The sequence below is a fragment of the Perognathus longimembris genome, chromosome 3 (genome assembly GCF_023159225.1).
Source record: "Perognathus longimembris pacificus isolate PPM17 chromosome 3, ASM2315922v1, whole genome shotgun sequence".
NCBI classification, from domain to species: Eukaryota; Metazoa; Chordata; class Mammalia; order Rodentia; family Heteromyidae; genus Perognathus; species Perognathus longimembris.
Genome location: NC_063163.1, coordinates 67,132,042 through 67,149,410, shown reverse-complemented (window position 1 = coordinate 67,149,410; position 17,369 = coordinate 67,132,042). Strand labels below are relative to the sequence as shown.

General features: G+C 53.1%; 1 protein-coding gene across 1 annotated transcript; it reads right to left on the bottom strand.

Moving 5' to 3' along the window:
- Positions 1–10,474: 10,474 nt before the first annotated feature.
- Positions 10,475–13,802, bottom strand: Arrdc5 (arrestin domain containing 5). Its single transcript, XM_048340632.1, has 3 exons — positions 13,547–13,802; positions 12,228–12,433; positions 10,475–10,978 (listed from the first exon to the last, which is right to left on the bottom strand). Exons 1-3 carry the CDS (start codon positions 13,797–13,799, stop codon positions 10,475–10,477), a joined length of 963 nt encoding a protein of 320 aa, XP_048196589.1. The 5' UTR covers positions 13,800–13,802.
- Positions 13,803–17,369: the final 3,567 nt, after the last annotated feature.

The following is a 17,369-nucleotide window of genomic DNA, read 5'->3' as shown; positions in this document are numbered from 1 at the left end:
TGGTTTGCTTTGCTGTTAGAAACAGGATCTCACTGCGCAGCCCTAGCTGCCCTGGAACTCATGATCCTCCTGGCTCTAACTCCTGAGTGTTGGGATTGTAGGTGTGCACTGCCATGCCCAGCTAGGACTACAACCTCCACTTCTCCAGATCTCAGCCTCCTGAGTAGCTAGGATGACAGGCAGGAGTGAGTCCCCGGTGCCTGGCTGCAGGCAATTTCTTCTGACTCACTCATTCCAACCTATTTATTGCCCCCTCCAACAAAGTAACCCTTGTGACACTGAACAGTGGGGGAGAACAGTCATAAACGAGATAATCGGGTGGACTTTATCGGAGTCAAGAAGTCAAGTGAGCAAGCGGGGATCATAAATGTGGGGGTTGCAGTGTGGAATGGGGGGGGTGCTGGGGGAGGCTTTCCTGAGTGACGGCCTGCAGCGGAGGTGGGAACCACGTACCAATATGGAGAAGAAAAGCGGCCCAGGCAAAGGGCTCACCACATGCAAAGGGCCTGGGAGCAGGCGTGAGGCTGTGTGCTGCTAGGACAGGATAGTGAGGGAGGTGGCTGAGGCAAAGGAGGGGAGGGGTGAGGGTGGGGGGCTGGGAGGGCAGCCTGGGACTCAGATGGATGAAATGACAAGCAAGATCACACAGCTCAAAGCTCAAGGGGAGGTAACCCTTGGGAGCTTTTACCACAAGAGACCATCAAAGCTCACAATGTCCAGCCAAGGTGCCGGCGGCAGTGGCGGCAGCTCACACTGGTAATCCTAGCTACTCAGGGAGGCTGAGATCTGAGGATGGAGGTTCGAAGCCAGCTGGGGCAGGAAAGTTCAGAGGACTCTTATCAAACTCTCTCCAATTGACCAGGAAAAAGCTGGAAGTGGAGCTATGGCTCCCAGTGGCCACTAGATGGCACCCAGGTCCCAGATTGCTCCATACCTGGCCCAGGTGTTTCTTTGGTGCCCTCTGACCCTTTTCCTCAATCCATTCATCCTTTAACCACACCTTTCTTGTTACCGATGGGCCCTACCAGTGACCCATAAAGCTGCCCAATCATTCAACAAACAATTATTAAATATAGTACAGACAGGCCTGGGGGCTCAGTCAAAACACTGACCTTCACCAGGAGCACACGCCTGTGACCCCAGCTGCTCAGGAAGCTGAGATCTGAGGACCAGAGTTTGAAGCCATCCCAGGCAGGAAAGTCTTGTGAAACTCTTATCTCCAATGAACTACCAGAAAGCCGGAAGTGGCGCTGTGGCTTGAAATGGTAGAGCGCTATCCCTGAGCAAAAGAACTCAAGGACAGCGGGCAGGCCCTGAGTTCAAGCTGACAAAAGCAAACAATAACAACAAAAAATCCCCAAACTCCAGCCCTCAGAGCACTCAGATCCAGTGGGAAGACACTCACGAGGACTGGTGGGAACACTTCAGTTATTTGGGGGAGGGGGGCTGTTTCTCTCTATGAAATAAAGAAAATATGAGAAGCTGGGTACCTGTCATCCCAGTTACTCAGGAGGCTGAGATCTGAGGATCACGATTTGAAGCCAGGTAGGTCAGGAGAATCTGATCTTCAATGAGCCACCAAAAAAGCTGGACATGGAGTTATGGTTCAAGTGGTAAAGCACCAGGCTGAGGAACACAGAGGAAGCTGGAGGGCCTTGCAGGATGACCTTCCAGCTCAGCGAGGTTCATTCATCCTGCACACATCTGTGAGGCTCCTGTGTGCCAGGCTGGGGACACCGTGCTCCCTGCCGGCCCCACGGGAGCTCTGGGACCAGTATGGAAACAAAGGCGAGACAGGATATGCCAATCTTGAAACCACGCGATGAGCCAGGGAGAAAAATGTCAGGAAAGGGGGCTGGGCAGTCGAGTAGTTAGCAGTTTTAAATGAGATGGACAAGGACAAAGGGGATCTGTATGACCAGTTGGGCTAGAGTCCCCCTCCCCAGAAGGCAGGCATTGAGCTACATGGTCTGAGGGAAGCCAAGTGGCAGTCACAGCCTGTGCAAAGGCCTGGAGGCACAGGGGAGCCTGAGCGCTGGAGGAACTGAGAGGCCTGTTTGTCTAGAATAGAGGATCAAGGGGCAGAGAGGGAGGAGGGGACAGGGTGGGAGCGGGGTGGCACTGTGCACAGGGCACTGGGGGTTGCAGGGAGGACTTAGGCTTTGACCCTTAGGGGAGGTGGGAGCTGGGGAGGCCTGTGGTAGAGGGAGGGACCTGAGTTATATCCCCATAATGGCTGGCCTAGAACTGCAGGGCAAGCAAATGAAAGTAGAGCCCCCCCCACCCCAGCCTGGCACTGGGGGACCCTCATGTGACCCCAGTATCCAGGAGGGACAGGAGGGGAGAGTTGTAGTCAGCAACTGGGGGGCTGTGTCAGGAGATGCGGCCCCCACAGCCAAACTGAGGGCTCAATTGGAAATCCTGGTGCACAAGGTAATTGTGTGTGTGTGTGTGTGTGTGTGTGTGTGTTTGCTGGCACTGGGGCTTGAACTCGGGGTCTGGGTGCTGTCCTTTAGCTTTGATCACTCAAGGCTGGTGCTCTACCACGGAAGCCACAGCTCTCCTTCCAGCTTTTCGCTGGTTCATTGGAGATGAGAGTCTCATGGACTTTCCTGCCCAGTCTTGCTTTGAACCGCCATCCTTGGATCTCAGCCTCCTGAGTAGCTGGGATAACTGGCGTGAGCTAGATCTTGTTATTTTGTAGAGTCCCCCCCCCCCCCACACACACACACTGGCCCTTGTCCAGTCTCTGCAGGGAGTGGCCTGTGGCCACGCGGCCCAGGAGAAGACTGGGGGTTTTTGTCGCTGAGGCACATGCCCGCGCAGGCGCGCACACTCTGCAGGAAGTGAGGGGGGGGTTGGCATGCAGCCCCAGCCGGCCCGCCCTCCGCCCTCCTGGCGCCAGCTGCCCGCTGCCCCCTCCCCTGCCTCCTGGGAGGTGGTGGTGGGACGAGCCTGGGGGAGGGGCGCGGCACGGAGACCCTGGCCTCGGTCCTCCTGGCCCAGCCTCCTCTCCCAGGCCACCTGCGTCCCTTTGGCTGGGTCCTTACAAATGTCCCCAAGGACAAAGGCCTGGAATCAGCTGCCCCTGAGGATCTCTGTGGGGGCCTCTGTCACTCCATCCCTCAGGGCCTCTGCCGGGGCGTTGGGGCCCTGCTGTGGCGAGGGCCTGGCGGCCGAGGGCCTGCTGCCAGGACACGCCAGGCCGGTCACATTGGTGGGGACGGAACAGATCGTGCCTGGCGATCCCGGCTGTGCCTTTGTTCCTGGGATGGAGGTGGGGGGCCGTGGTCCTGGCAGCCAGCCTCTTCCCCCACCCCCAACACAGGGGGGCACCCCCTCTGAGACTGGGGTATAGGGAGATGGCTGGGGGGCTGGGGACATTCTCAGGGTGGGGGGCGGGCACAGTGATGGTGGTGGCAGTGCCAGCCAGCAGAGGCTGCAGCTGGTGTGGGCGCGCTGGTATCTTGGGGGTGGGAGCCAGGGAGGAGGAGAGGCCCCGGGCTGGGGGCGCAGGAAGTGGTGGCTCCGGCTGCCTCCTCCCGTTGGCCCACCTGGACCCGTGGGTGCTGCACAGGAAGCGTTGCCAACGCCTGCCCCTGCGGCCCACTGAGTCCGCAGGGGCGGCCACCAGCAGGAGAGGAGGGTGAGGGGCTGCCAAGCCAGAAGGAACTTTCCAGAACGCTCCAACTGGGGCAGTGATGGTGGGGGCACCTGGGGTTGGCTGGCCATGTTTATGAAGCATGATGCCTTGAAGGCAGGGCTCAGGGAAAGGAGTGGCGTGGGTGAACCCCAGGGGGGGTGTGGGGAAACTGAGGCTCAGAGACACAGGAGTTGGCCTGCAGACACACAGAAAGTATACAGAAGCTGAACTGGAAGCCGGGTGCTGGAAGCTTCATGCCTGGAAGCCTAGATTACTCAGGAGGCTGAGATCTGAGGATGGAGGGTAGAAGCCAGCTCAGGAAGGAAAGTCTGAGATTCTTAGGTCCAATGAACCACCAAAAAGCCAACAGGGAGCTGTGGCTCAAGTGGTAGAGCATCAGCCTTGAGCAAAAAAGCTCAGGGACAGCACCCAGGTCCTGAGTGCAAGCCCCAAGCAAACCAAAAGTGGAACCGGGACACTCATCAGTCAGTCCTGTTTAGGTGTGTCAGCTGACTTCTGACTTCTGGTCTCTGACACAGAAGACTGGACGTGCTGGGATCTAGAGTTGTCACTAGAGGGGAGCCCAGGGCATGCAGTGGGGGGGGGGGACCCCCCGCAGTGCCTGGGATGCCCCACAGAGAATGACCGGCCCAGCATGGACTCCGTGATGTGGGTTTCATGTGTAAACCCAGCATGGCAGTGCAGGCCTGCAATCCCAGATCTTGGAGGCGCTCAGGGTCCCCAGCCCAAGGCCAGCCTGGCCTACAAAAAATAGAAAACAGAAAACTAGTGATGTGCTTGGGGTTGACAGTCTATAAGCAGAGTCTCAGGAGAATTGGGGCTGGAAAATTCCAGTCACCTTTTGACATGTTCTCTATCCTGTTTGTACCACAGAGTCGGGCATAGAGAAGTGTGTACCACTGGGAACTCTACTCTATGCAGTGCTGGGGCTTGAACTCAGGACCTACCTCTTTGTGTGCATGTGCATGTGCGTGTGTATGTACATTGTTTGAGTCTGTGCTGGCTTAAACTCAGGGCCCAAGTGCTGTCTCTTAGGTTTTCTTTTTCTTTCTTTCTTTCTTTTCTTTCTTCTTTTTTTTTTTTTTTGCTCCAGCTCCAGTCCTGCCTTTTTTTTTTGGCTGATTCTGAGGCTCGAACTCAGAGCCAGGGCTCTGTCCCTAAGCTCTTTTGCTCAAGGCTAGCGCTCTACCACTTGAGCTACAGTGCCTCTTCTGGCTTTTTCTCAGTAGTTTATTGGAGATGAGAGTCTCACAGACTTTCTTGCCTGGCTGGCTTCAAACTGCAATCCTCAACCTTCTGAGTAGCTAGGATGACAGGCATGAGCCACCAGTGCTGGACAAAATGGAAGCTCTTTGTGCCTCAGCATCCGCCTCTGTAAATCAGACAGAATAATACCCCCCACTTGACAACTGGGTACACTGGAGAGACGCCTCAGTAAGTGGCCTTGACAGGGTGTGACTTCATGCCTGTGCCTAGAACACTTGGCCCATGGCTGCTGGTCACTTCCTCAGTGCACTGGGCTGAGGCCTGCGGTGTTTTCCTAGAGTGCGTGAGACCTGGGTTTACCCCCAGCACCACTACAATTTTGTCTTTGAAAAGTGTAGGCAGGGGACTGGGAATATGGCCTAGTGGTAAAGTGCTCACCTCGAAAAGTGTAGGTAGCCAGGCCCCAGTGGTTTGTGCTTGTAATTCTAGCCTCTGCCAGGCTGAGGCCTGCAGGAGCAAGGTTGGAGGGCAGTCTGATCAGAAAAAGTCCTTGAGACTCCATTTCCAATGAACCAGCAAAAGGCAGGACTGGAGACAGACACCAAACAGCACACGCCTGTCATTCTAGCTGCTCAGGAACTGAGATCTGAAGAGGTTGGATCTAAACTCTCCCAGACAGGAAAGTCTTTAAGCCTTTTTTGTTTTGTTTTGTTTTGTTTTGTTTTTTGTTTGCGAGGCTTGAACTCTGGGCCTGGATGCTGTCCCTGAGCTCTTCAGCTCGGCTAGCACTCTAGCACTTTGAGCCACAGCACCATTTCCAGTTTTCTGGTGGTTAATTGGAGATAAGAGTCTCACAGACTTTCCTGCCTGGCTGGCTTTGAACCACAGTCTTCAGATTTCAGCCTCCGGAGTAGCTAGGATGACAGGCGTCAGCCACTGGCGCCCGGCTGTGAGATTCTTATCTCCACTAAAACTACCAAAAGTCCAGAAGTGGAGCTGTGGCTCAAGTGGTAGAGCACCAGCCTTGAGGACAAAAGCTCAGGAACAGGGCCCAGGCCCTGAGTTCAAGGACCAGCAAAAAAAAAAAAAAAAGAAGAAGAAGGAAAAGAGAAAGACTCCAGGACTGCTCTGTGGTGAGCACAAAAGAAAAAAAAAAAAGAAAAAGACAGGAAAGGAGAGAGGGAGGGAATAAGGATGGGAATGAAAGAAGGAGCAAGACAGGGAATGAAAGAGGGAGGAAGGGAGAGGAGAAAAGAGGAAAAAGAAGCAGGTGGTCAGAAAGCCTCCCCAGCCCTGCAGCACCCCACCCCCCCCCCCCCCCCCGTGTGTCACCCCATCCACACATCAAGCCTTTGGTGACTGCGGGTCTCCCATCTGGATTCTGGCCCTGCTGGGTTCCTGCTCACCCCAGCCCAGCCTCAGGGCACCTCAGCCCCACAGGTGGCATGGCTTTCCCTGGTAAGCCCAGGCAGCCATCATAACTGGGGGGCGGGCAGAGGTTGGGTCTGTCACTGGGGAACCATGGCATGGCCCAAGCTCTCTCCCCTGGTCTGCCAAACGCCTGGGTAATCTAAGCCCTAATAACCAGTGTGGACAGGAGTGATGAGTTCTAATGATGCTCACCCAGGGGAGGGTAGGTGAGCACCCTTCCCGGAGTCCTCATGTTGGCAGGCAGAGGGAGCAACAGGTGGAGATGGGGGCAGAGCTGGGGAGAGGACAATGGTGGGCCTTGTCTCACCATGTCCAAGGCCCTCTTCCATCAATGTAGCTACATGCGTCATCAAGGCAGACTCCTGGCCTCGCAGAGCACACTCTCAGCGATTTCTGGGGACACTGTGGGGTGGGACAACCAACAGGACTGGCATCTCTCTTTGTGAGTCTAAGCCAGGAAGGCAGCACAACACTAGTTCCTTCCTCAGTCTCCTCTACATGACTGGAGCTGGGATAGTCAGGGCTCCAATAGGATAAATGACGCGAGACAGGTGCTGGGGCTTCTTGTGCTCGGGACAGTCCAGGACACGAGGAACTTTTCCAGGCTGCCATCTTCCCCACAGGGACACAGGGGATCCAGTGCCCTCCATTACTAAGAAGGTCGAAGAAAAGAAAAAAGACCAGACAGGAAGTCTTTCTCATGTATCCCATTGGTTAGAGCCCAGTCACATGGCATGCTCCAGCTGCAAGGGGTTCTGGGAAGTGTAGTCCAATCATGCCATATGCTTCCCAAGGAAGACTGAATTGACTTGAAGAAAATAAAAAGGTAAACAAAGTGGATGCCACTCTCACTGTTTTGTTGTTGTTGTGCCAGTCATGGGGATTTAACTGAGGGCCTGGGCACTGTCCCTGAGTTTCTTTTGCTCAAGGCTGGCACCAAATTACTTGAGCCACATCTCCACTTCCAGCTTTTTGGTGGTTAACTGGAGATAGGTAACAGTCTTAGGGACTTTCCTGCCAAGGATGACTGAACTGTGATCCTCAAATCACAGCCTCCTGAGTAGTTAGCATTACAGGCATGAGCCGCCAGGTGCCAGGCGTTGATTTCCTTTTTCCTTTTTCTGTTGTGGGCTTAAACTCAAGGCCAGGGTGCTGTACCTGAGCTCTTTTGCTCATGGCTAGCACTCTACCACTGTGAGCCACAGCTCCACTTCTGCTTTTCAGGTGGCTCATTGGGGAAGAGTCTCACAGATTTTTATGCCAGGATTGGCTTTGAACCTCAGTCTCCGGATTTCAGGATTACAGGCATGAGCCACCAGCACCTGGCTTAGGTGTTAACTTTCAAACTAATACTTTCAGGTCTTCACCCTCCATCTCATTTATGCTCCAAAGCCCTTGTTTTGAATATATATATATGTATGTATAATTTTCTTTTTTTGCCAGTCGTGGGGCTTGAACTCAGGGCCTGAGAACTGTCCCTGGCTTCTTTTTGCTCAAGGCTAGCACTCTGCCACTTGAGCCACAGCGCCACTTCTGGCTTTTTTTTCTATATATGTGGTGCTGAGGAATGGAACCCAGGGCTTCATGTATACGAGGCGAGCACTCTTGCCACTAGGCCATATTCCCAGCCCTGAATATTTAAGACTTGAAACTATGAATGTCTGAAGAAATGAGCTGCCAACACAGCCATTTCAGGACCTGACCGAGCCGGTCAATGGAAGCTGAGTGTCCCAGAGAGGGAGGCGTAAATCACCACAGCCTGGTAGGAAGAGGAGCCATGAAGATTGTGGTTTTAGCAGCAATCAAACTGTGACTTGGCTCAGAAGGGATGAAGGAGATGAAGGTGGGGTAGAGAGAAAGCAAGGGAAGGCAGTAGGGAGTTGGCAGAAAGAGGAAATGGTAAGCTGCGGGAGGTCAGGACTAAGTCAAAGGGAAGATTGGGCCATTGAAAACTCCTCTTTGCAGGACAATGGGGGAGTGGTGACTAGGCCCAGTCTGTGGAATGAGGAAAAAAAAAAAAACAACCAACCAAAACATTGGTTTGTAACCTTGCTACTGATTGGAGGAAGAAGGGGGGAGGCACTGGGGGTCTACCCAAGCCTCCTGGCTATTTAGGCATAAGAGATCTGGTGGACCCTGGTTGACACCCCATTTACCCAAGTGGTCAGAGTTGAAATCCCCATCAAGATGTCTGTGTGGCCACCGCTACCACACATGGAAGAGGATATAGAAAAACACCTGAACCCAATCACGTACCACCAGATCAGGACATATTGAGACTGGGGGCAGTCTATATAACTATTAGATTTGGGATTTGTCTCCTTAACCCCCCCTCTCAAAAAAAAAAAACAACAACAACAAACTTATCCAACCAAAAGAGTCACAGAATGGTTCTATCTAAAGGTAGATCGGTCGGCCCTGCACTCGGACAAAAGGTACAATAGACCGCCAATGACCGCAAAAGGTATAACACCCTCGATTGCCGCAGAACTGGCCGATTTCCATTCTGGATCTAGAACCAAAAGATCTCAAAGCACACACCTGGAATCAGTCTAAAAGTAGTTGTGGTAGTGTTCCTCTCCCTTGTCCCCCAGACGAGCAGAACTGGACCCTGGCTTCTATGGCTGGAAGATGATGTAGACGGAAGTGGCAACTGGAATCACCCTACAGAAACCTTGTTGGGGTGTGAGGAGAGTTTGGACAGGCCTGTGGAGCTTGGAGCCTAGTTAGGAGATGAGCCCATTCAAGTGGACCAGATCCCTGTGTCTGGGACATGGCGGGGAGATAGCCCCGGAACCCCACTTCTGGAGTCTACATCCTTTTATCTATGGCAAAGCCAAGAAGATGGGAGAATGTGTGGCAACTATCAAGGAATTCCATGGTAGCAACTGTTCTCAACCCAGGAAAGTGTCTCAGTTGACAGCACCCCAGGACTTGTGGAATATTCTGGAATCTTCTGGAATGTGAGCATGCTGCAGGGCACAGGGCTCCTTATTGTGAGTGCTAAGGTGGACCCTCCTGTGGCAACAGAAACAGGGTTTGCTTCAGTTGCAGATGCCTGCCATCCCCCTCCCCCCTCAGGAGATGAGGTCCCCCCTCAGACCCATACCCTCACTCCTGAGGCTGTCATGGCCTTGCAGGCTGACCCCAGCCTTTCGGATTTTATTCCTAGGGTCCTGGGGACAATGCAGGGTTTTAAATCCGGGGGGTCTGGTTTATGCCAAGAGTCTTTTGGTTTGTCTAGAAACAGAATCACTACCTTAAACTCAGGATGGGGCTGGGATGTAGCTCAGGGCCACAGTGCTTTCCTAGCAAGCATCCTGGGTTCAATCTCCAGTACCAAGAAAGAAAATATAGTGAAAACTCAGGGCAATCTGTCAGACTCGCATTGGAGGTAAACAAAACATAATTTCTAGAGCTAAGAGTAGTTGTTTATATGTGTAATCCCAGCACAGGAGAGGCTGAGGCAGGAGTTTCTTGAGTTCTGGGCCAAGCTGGGCTACCTAAGACCCTTATATCCAATTAACCACACACACACACAAAAAAAAAAAAAAAACAGAAGCAGAGGGGCTGGGAATATGGCCTAGTGGCAAGAGCGCTTGCCTCGTATACATGAAGCCCTGGGTTTGATTCCCCAGCACCACATATATAGAAAACAGCCAGAAGTGGCGCTGTGGCTCAAGTGGCAGAGTGCTAGCCTTGCACAAAAGGAAGCCAGGGACAGTGCTCAGGCCCTGAGTTCAAGGCCCAGGACTGGCCACAAAAAAAAAAAACAGAAGTAGATCGGTGGCTCAAGTGGTAGACCACCAGCCTTGAGCAAAATAGCTCAGGGACAGCGCCCAGGCCCTGAGTAGTTCAAATCCTAGGACTGGCATGTGTACACGTGTGCATGCGCGCACGCGCACACACACACACACACACACACACACACACACTAGAGTCTGGGGCTGGTTTTGAACTGTGATCCTCAGATCTCAATCTCCTGAATTGCCAGGATTACAGGCATGTGCCACCATGCCTGGCTTCATGATCATCTTCCCATGTGTGGGGACTTCACCTTTGGGGGGCTGAGGAGGAGTTACGATACCCCCACACCCACTCCCACCCACCAAGGAGATGGATCTGGTAGAGTGAGAATAGGCTTTTAATATTTAGACGTTTGGGCGCTTATTTCTAGAGGTCCTGGCTCCTGGAGTCCTGGCAGCTGCCGGAATCCACAGGGGAGTTGACGATGGTGAGGGGGACCTTGGCCTTGATGTTTGTGAGGGACCAGGGCAGGTGGATGGTGACCACAAGCTCGTAGCGCGTGGTCATTATCTCGGGGTTCTGGGTGTCACTGCTGAGGGACAGGACAAGCGGAAGGGTGAAGGTGCTGACCACCTTGGTGGTGTTGAAGGCCGTGATGTGCGTGTTGGCTTCCTGGCGCAGGAGCTCGCTGCTCTCCGAGCGGCTGCGGTGCTCAGCAGTGGGCGTGAAGCCCTGGTACTGCACATGCGCATAGAGAGCGAAGACCACCGTCTTGATGCACTTGCTGGTCTGGTTGTGGATCTCTGTGGTGAAGACCACCTTCTCTCCGGGCACGAACGTGTCCTTGTCCATCTGCACCAGCAGGCAGATGGTGCCCTGGCTGCAGCAATTGTAGGAGATCTTCTTTTCCACCTCCACAAACAGGGGGTTCTGAAAGGTAAGGTGTGTGTGTGTGTGTGTGTGTGTGTGTGTGTGTGTGTGTGTGTAGGGGGCAGTTGTGGCTGAAGGACTCACTTCCTCAAGCCTTTTGGGGGTATTCTTTTAATCAAGTCACACTGATGATGGAGCCAATCTATAGCTTTGGGAATAGGACATAGCTGTAGCTAGCGGGGCATAGTAGTGCATGCCTGTGATCCCAGCACTGGGGAAGATGAGGCAGGAGAATGGCGGTGCCCAGGTTAACGTGAAATAATACATGGACAGGCCCTGCCCGGCCTTTGGGTGTGTGGATGTGTGGGTTTGTCTGTGTCTGTGTCTGTGTGTGCTTGGCATCTGGATCCAGACACAGCCTTTTTTTTTAAAGGGGGGTTAGAGGGGGGGAACAGAAGCCTATACAGCTCATGCCGGTCCTTGGTCTTGAATTCAGGGCCTCGGTGCTGTCCTGGAGCTTTTTCCACTCAAGGCTAGCACTCTACCACTTTGAGCCCCAACACCACTTCTGGTTTTCTGGTGGTTTGCTGGAGTCCCACGAACTTTCTTGCCCGGTTGGCTTCAAACCACAATCCTCAGATCTCAGCCTTCTAAATAGCTGGTATTACAAGTGTAAGCCACCTGCGCCTCACCCGTGGGGCTTTCTTTTGGCCTTGACTTACTAAAGGTTTCCTGGGTCATTCTCTCAGCGTTATCTTGGGCTCTTCAGGGGCTGAGTGGTATCCCCACCATCACCCCTCCCCCCAGCCATGAACTCCCCAGCTTTGACAGCCCCAGACATGTCCCTGTGTCCTCTGGTAAGCCAGGTGTCCTTAATTTCTCTTCTCTGGATAGAGATCACTGGCTAGCAAGAGCAGCAAGGTCCTGAGTTCAAATCTCCAGTAATGATTAATGAACAAATAAATAAATGAAGTTCCCTTGATTGACTTTTGGGGGTGAGGGCAGGAAATCCAGGGCCATCCCAGCCTCAACGGTCTAGATGGGCACCTAGATATCAGTAGCATGCCACATGGTCACAGCCTGTCTCCTCCTCCATTTTGCTAAGTGTTCCCTCGCAGGTAAAATGACCAAGAGGAGACCATTGGCTGGGGCCTCGGTGTATCTGCCTGACCTTTAGTGAAACGGCTCAGCCCAGGGCACTGCCGAACCTTTCCCCTTTCTTGTCCTGCTCCAACCTTTCTTTCTCTGGGCCTGGAAGGGAAGCGCCTCCATGCTCTGTCGGCCCCCTCCCCAACTACTCTGCCTGTACCTGGACTGCCCTTTGTCGGCGGAGGTCTGAAGTCCCTTGAACCAATAAATAGACCCTCTTCTTCGCTAAGATGTGCTCCCGGCCCGTGCAGGAGGCTTGCAAGAAGTAGAAGACGTGGCCGATTTTACTGGAGAAGGTGGAGGGGAGCCTGGGAGGTAAGTTCAAATGGAAGTCAAAGGTGTGGCTCCCAGCCATTAACCAGTTATCTGTAAGCAAAACACAGGGGCCATGCATCAGGAGCTTCCTAATCCCTCCCAGCCTTCCCCCAGCCCCTCCCCTCCTCCTGTGTGGTGTGGTGGTAGTGGTGGTGGTGGTGGGGTGTGTGTGTGTGTGTGTGTGTGTGTGTGTGTGTGTGTGTGTGTGTGTGTGTGTGTGTGTGCCAGTCCTGGAGCTTGAACTCAGGGCCTGGTCCTTTATGTTTTTCTTCTTTGCTCAAGGCTAGCGCTCTGACACTACTCAGCCTCAGTCCTACTTCTGGCTTTTTGGTGGTTCATTGGAGATAAGGGTCTCATGGGCTTTCTTGCCGAGGCTGGTCTTGAATTTCGATCTTCAGATCTCAGCCTCTGGAGTAGCTAGGATGACAGGCGTGAGCCACCATGCCCAGCTCTTGGCTATTTGAACAGGAAGATGGGTGGTTTCTGTCATCTCTTTGAGCTAAAACACAGTGCTGTAGTTTTAGGGACCTGCTCTTTGTGTCTATAAATATCTGTCTCTATTTGGGCTTTAGCAGGTGGCTGCTAGCAGCTGGCATGGACCCCATCATCCCCCAGTTACTGTGTGAACCTGCACCTCAGCTCTGGGCTTGAGAGTGGAAGTTGGGGCCTCGGGATTATCAAATGTCTTCTGAGCATGTATGCCATTGACAGTGTGTGTGTGTGTGTGTGTGTGTGTGTGTGTGTGTGTGTGTAGATCCTGGGGCTTGAACTCAGGCCCAGGCACTGACTGTGAGCTTTTTCACTCAGGGCTGGTGCTCTACCACTTCCACTTGAGTCACAGCTCTGCTGGCTGGCATTTTTGTGGTTAATTGGAGATAAGGGTCTTTTGGACTTTTCTACCCGGGTTGTCTTTGAGCCTGGATCCTCAGATCTCAGCCTCCTGAGTAGCTAGGATTACAGGTGTGCACACCGGCACCCAGCAATAAAGATTTACTGGGGTATCCCCTCTAAAGGCAACTAATTTATATAGACATTTTCCCCGGTTGACCTGGGAAGAATTCCCGTGTTTGTTGTGTCTTGTAATTTTTGTATGGCGTGGGTTTCCCACTCATTCTTCTCTATATCCTGCCGACCCCCCCACCCCATCCCCCATCCACTTCTTACCTTCCACTTGGAATGTCTTAGTCTTGTGCACATAATCTGCCTTATTGTTGCAAATAACATCCCTGCTATAGTCCCGGGATGCCCCGATCTCCTCGTTCCACTCCACGTAGCCCCGGCCCACAAGTTCCACCTTCACAATGGGGTCCACCAGCGTACTGTTGAGGATGAGGAGCACCTGCCCGTCTATGCTGGAGCCGGCCAGATAGACCGCATCCTTGGGCAGTATGATATCGATCGACTTCACCACAGACATGGGGGGTTGGGCTGATGGGAAAACATCCTCCCCCTCCCCCCAGGCCACTGAGATTCCGGTCCCCATTGGCCCTGTGGTGAGGTCACCTTGTCTCTGTGACATCACTCCACACGGGGTTCTGAGAAGGGAAGGGAGGCACAAATCTCCCTCCCCCTCCCCCTCCATGGCCGGGAAGTAAGGCAAGGCTGTGGTGCTGGCTGAGGGACTCTGTAGCTCATGCCTGTCATCCTAGCTGCTCAGGAGGTTGAGATCTGAAGATCACAGTTTAAAGCCAGACTGGCCAACAAAAGTCCATGAGACGCTTATCTCCAGTGAACCACTAGAAAATTGGATGTGCCACTGTGGTTCAAGAGTGGTAGCCTTGAACAAAAGAGCTCAGGGACAACACCCAGGCCCTGAGTTCAGGCCCTAAGACTGACAAGAAGAAAAAAAAAACAAAAGAAAAAGAAAAAAGAACAGGGATGTTACTCAGTGGCAAAGCACTTGCCTAGCAGCATCCTGGGTTCAATCCCCATTACCCTACAAAACAGAAAATACAGTTTTAAAAAAAAGCCTTACTTTTTTTTTTTTTGCCAGTCTTGGGGCTTGAACTCAGGGCCTGAGCACTCTCCCTGGTTTTGTTGCTCAAGGCTAGCACTCTACCACTTGAGCCACAGCACCGCTTCTGGCTTTTTCTATAATATGTGGTACTGAGGAATCGAACCCAGGGCTTCATGTATATGAGGCAGGCACTCTTGCCAGTAGGCCACACTCCCAGGCCAAAGCGTTCCTTTTATACCAGCTGGTATTAGAGAAAATTACAGGTAGAGCCAGGACTGGAACAAACTCTTGGTTTGTTCTGGGGGTGGGGCTCAGAGGATCCTGTGGGTGAACTGAGCACTAGCTGGGTCTTATGGCCCCATCCAGGTGTGGTGAACGCTCCTCTGTAGGCTGGGAAGTCCCTCCATAGTCAGACCTGTGTCAGAGAGCTTCGGGGCTCAGCCACATCTGTGGAACGCAGGGTCTGGTCCTAACACAGGTGGTGGTATCAATAAGAGTTGGTTGAATGAGTTAATGGTCTTGGAGGGTCTATACTATGAAAGGGAAACTAAGGTTTTGTTTGTTCCCTAGGGGATGGGTCCTGATGCTTTTTTTTTTTTTTTGCCAGTCCTGGGGCTTGGACTCAGGGCCTGAGCAGTGTCCCTGGCTTCTTTTTGCTCAAGGCTAGCACTCTGCCACTTGAGCCACAGCACCACTTCTGGCCATTTTCTGTATATGTGGTGCTGGGGAATTGAACCCAGGGCCTCATGTATATGAGGCAAGCACTCTGCCACTAGGCCATATCCCCAGCTCTGCTTTTTATTTCAAGCCACGGTGCCACTTCTGGTTTTCTGGTAGTTAATTGGAGCTAAACGTCTCACAGGGAGTTTTCTGCCCAGGTGTTGAACCATGATCCTCAGATCTCAACCTCCTGAGTAGTTAGGATGACAGGCATGAGCCACCTGCACCCAGCTTCCCTTCCTTCCTTCCTTTTTCTTCTTCCTTCTTGTCTTTTTCTTTTCTTTCTTTGTGCCAGTACTGGGTTTGAACTGAGGGCCTAGGTGCCACCCTTAAGCTGTTTCATTTAAAGCTAGCTCTCTACCATTTGAGCCACAGCTCCACTTCTAGCTTTTTGGTGGTTCATTGGAGATGAGAGTCACAGACTTTCCTGCTTGAGCTGGCTTCAAACCTCAATCCTCAGATCTCAGCCTCCTGAGTAGCTGGGATTACAGGCGTGAGTCATTGGGCTCCTAAATGATTAAACCAAGTGATGGTTCACTGAGGAATTTTGACTCTTCAGCCAGGTTTGGCTTTTGCACACACAGGTGATTTGTGCTCCTAGTTATGGGCTGAGTTCCTTGGGAAGACTCAGGTGGGCACACTTGATTCTTGCTCACAGCTGTGGTGTGGCCAATGCTAAAGGTTCAGAATTATATTGATTGGCATCAACTGAGCCTCGAAGATAGTTAGCAGCCACTTCTGAATTTCTGTGTTAGAAGGTATGAGTTTCCTGTGGCTGCTATAATAAATGACACCAACTTCGTGCCTAACGTCCTCTGTTTGGTTTGCTTGGAGACAAGATCTTGCAGTGCTACCCAGGCTAGCCTCAAATTCACCATCCTTCTGCTTCATTCCCAGTGCTGGGGTTACAGATGTGTACCACCATACCTGGCTTACATTTATCCAACAGTTCTGTAGGTCTGTAGTTGGAAATGAGTCTTAGGGGTTAAAAACAACAACCATCAAGGTATTAATAGTGTTGTGTCCTCCAGTGCTGTCCTCTCATCATTTCGTTTGTTCTCTCATCTACTCCTCAGGTTCTATCTTGCTTGCCTTTCACCTTTCTGCCTTCCTCTTCTAACTTGCTACTGCCCTTGCTGTGGTGTGGGTGTGGGGGGCACCTGAGCCATCTGAGCTCATCTCCCCACCTTGATATCCTTTAATCACTCTTACAAAGTTCCTTTTTACTGTGGAATATACTGTATTCACATTTAGGAGCTGAGGATGTGTGTGTATGGGGTGGTGGCGGCTGAAACAGTCTTGAGAAAATAAAAGGAGCCCGAGAAACTTCGTAAAATCCAGTGTGTGGGTGTGTGTGTGGGGGGGGAGGCAAGGCACTTTTGGAGTTCCACCACTTGCTGTGACGTAGACACCTAGGTCCTTCCGGTGGCCTTCGGGTCCTCTGTGTCACCTTCCGCTGTCCTCCTCCTCCTCCCCTCCCCCTGCCTGGCCTAGCTCAAGTCTCCTTCCTTCTGGTGTCCCCAACAAACCACTCAGCCTTCTCACGTGTCCTTACAAGTGTCATCTCAGCTCAAATGTCATCTGCTAAAGAGAGGCCCAGGCCTTACCCAGTCGGGATCTACTCTCGCCAGTCCCCAGCTCTCTCTCTTTCTTCATCGCTCTAGAAGGATCTGAAATTATCTGCTCTATTTATTCGTTTGTTCCTTCCCAGTGTCTCCACGGAGAATGTACCCTCCTGGAGACCACGGATGGCCCCACCCTTCAGCTCTCAGCACCCTGTCCAGTTCCCTTGGGGTTGCCCAGCCGGGGTCACTTGTGTGCCTGTCAATCTTGTAGAGTGCAGAGGGAGAATGGCCAGGCCAGGGCAGAGGGGGCAGGGCGGCCCTGCCCGCCTGGACAGCCTGGAGAAGAAGGCGGGAAAATGAGTCGAGGCGGGAAAACGCCAGCAAGCAAGGCCTGCGGGTGGGTAGTGTGGAGAGGGCTGGCAGGCCCCGCGAGCGTGGGGCTGGGGGGCGATCCGGTCAGCCTTGGGGCGTGGGGTCGTCCGGTGACCGGTCTGTCACATTTTCCTAGTGGCTGGATATTGGTGGTTCCGGCCTTTGAGCCCCACGGATAGATGTGTGTGCAGGGAGGGGGAGCCCCGGGAGTGGACTTCGGAGATCTGGTGTCTCTCAGCCTGAGGTACCCTCTAGGGTTCCTGCGGGGCGCGCATGGTGGCGGAGAGGGGGGAGGCCTAGGCCCTGCCACCCGGGCCAGGCACGCGGGACGCACCCGGCAAAGCCCGCGAGCGGGGGCGCAGGGCGGGGCCGT

Coding starts and splice junctions, on each gene's coding strand:
- Arrdc5 (XM_048340632.1), bottom strand. CDS start 13,799: ATGTCTGTGGTGAAGTCGATCGATATCATACTGCCCAAGGATGCGGTC. Junction 12,434..13,546: donor TAAGACATTCCAAGTGGAAG/GTAAGAAGTGGA, acceptor TTTTGCTTACAG/ATAACTGGTTAATGGCTGGG. Junction 10,979..12,227: donor GCCGACAAAGGGCAGTCCAG/GTACAGGCAGAG, acceptor CTTACCTTTCAG/AACCCCCTGTTTGTGGAGGT.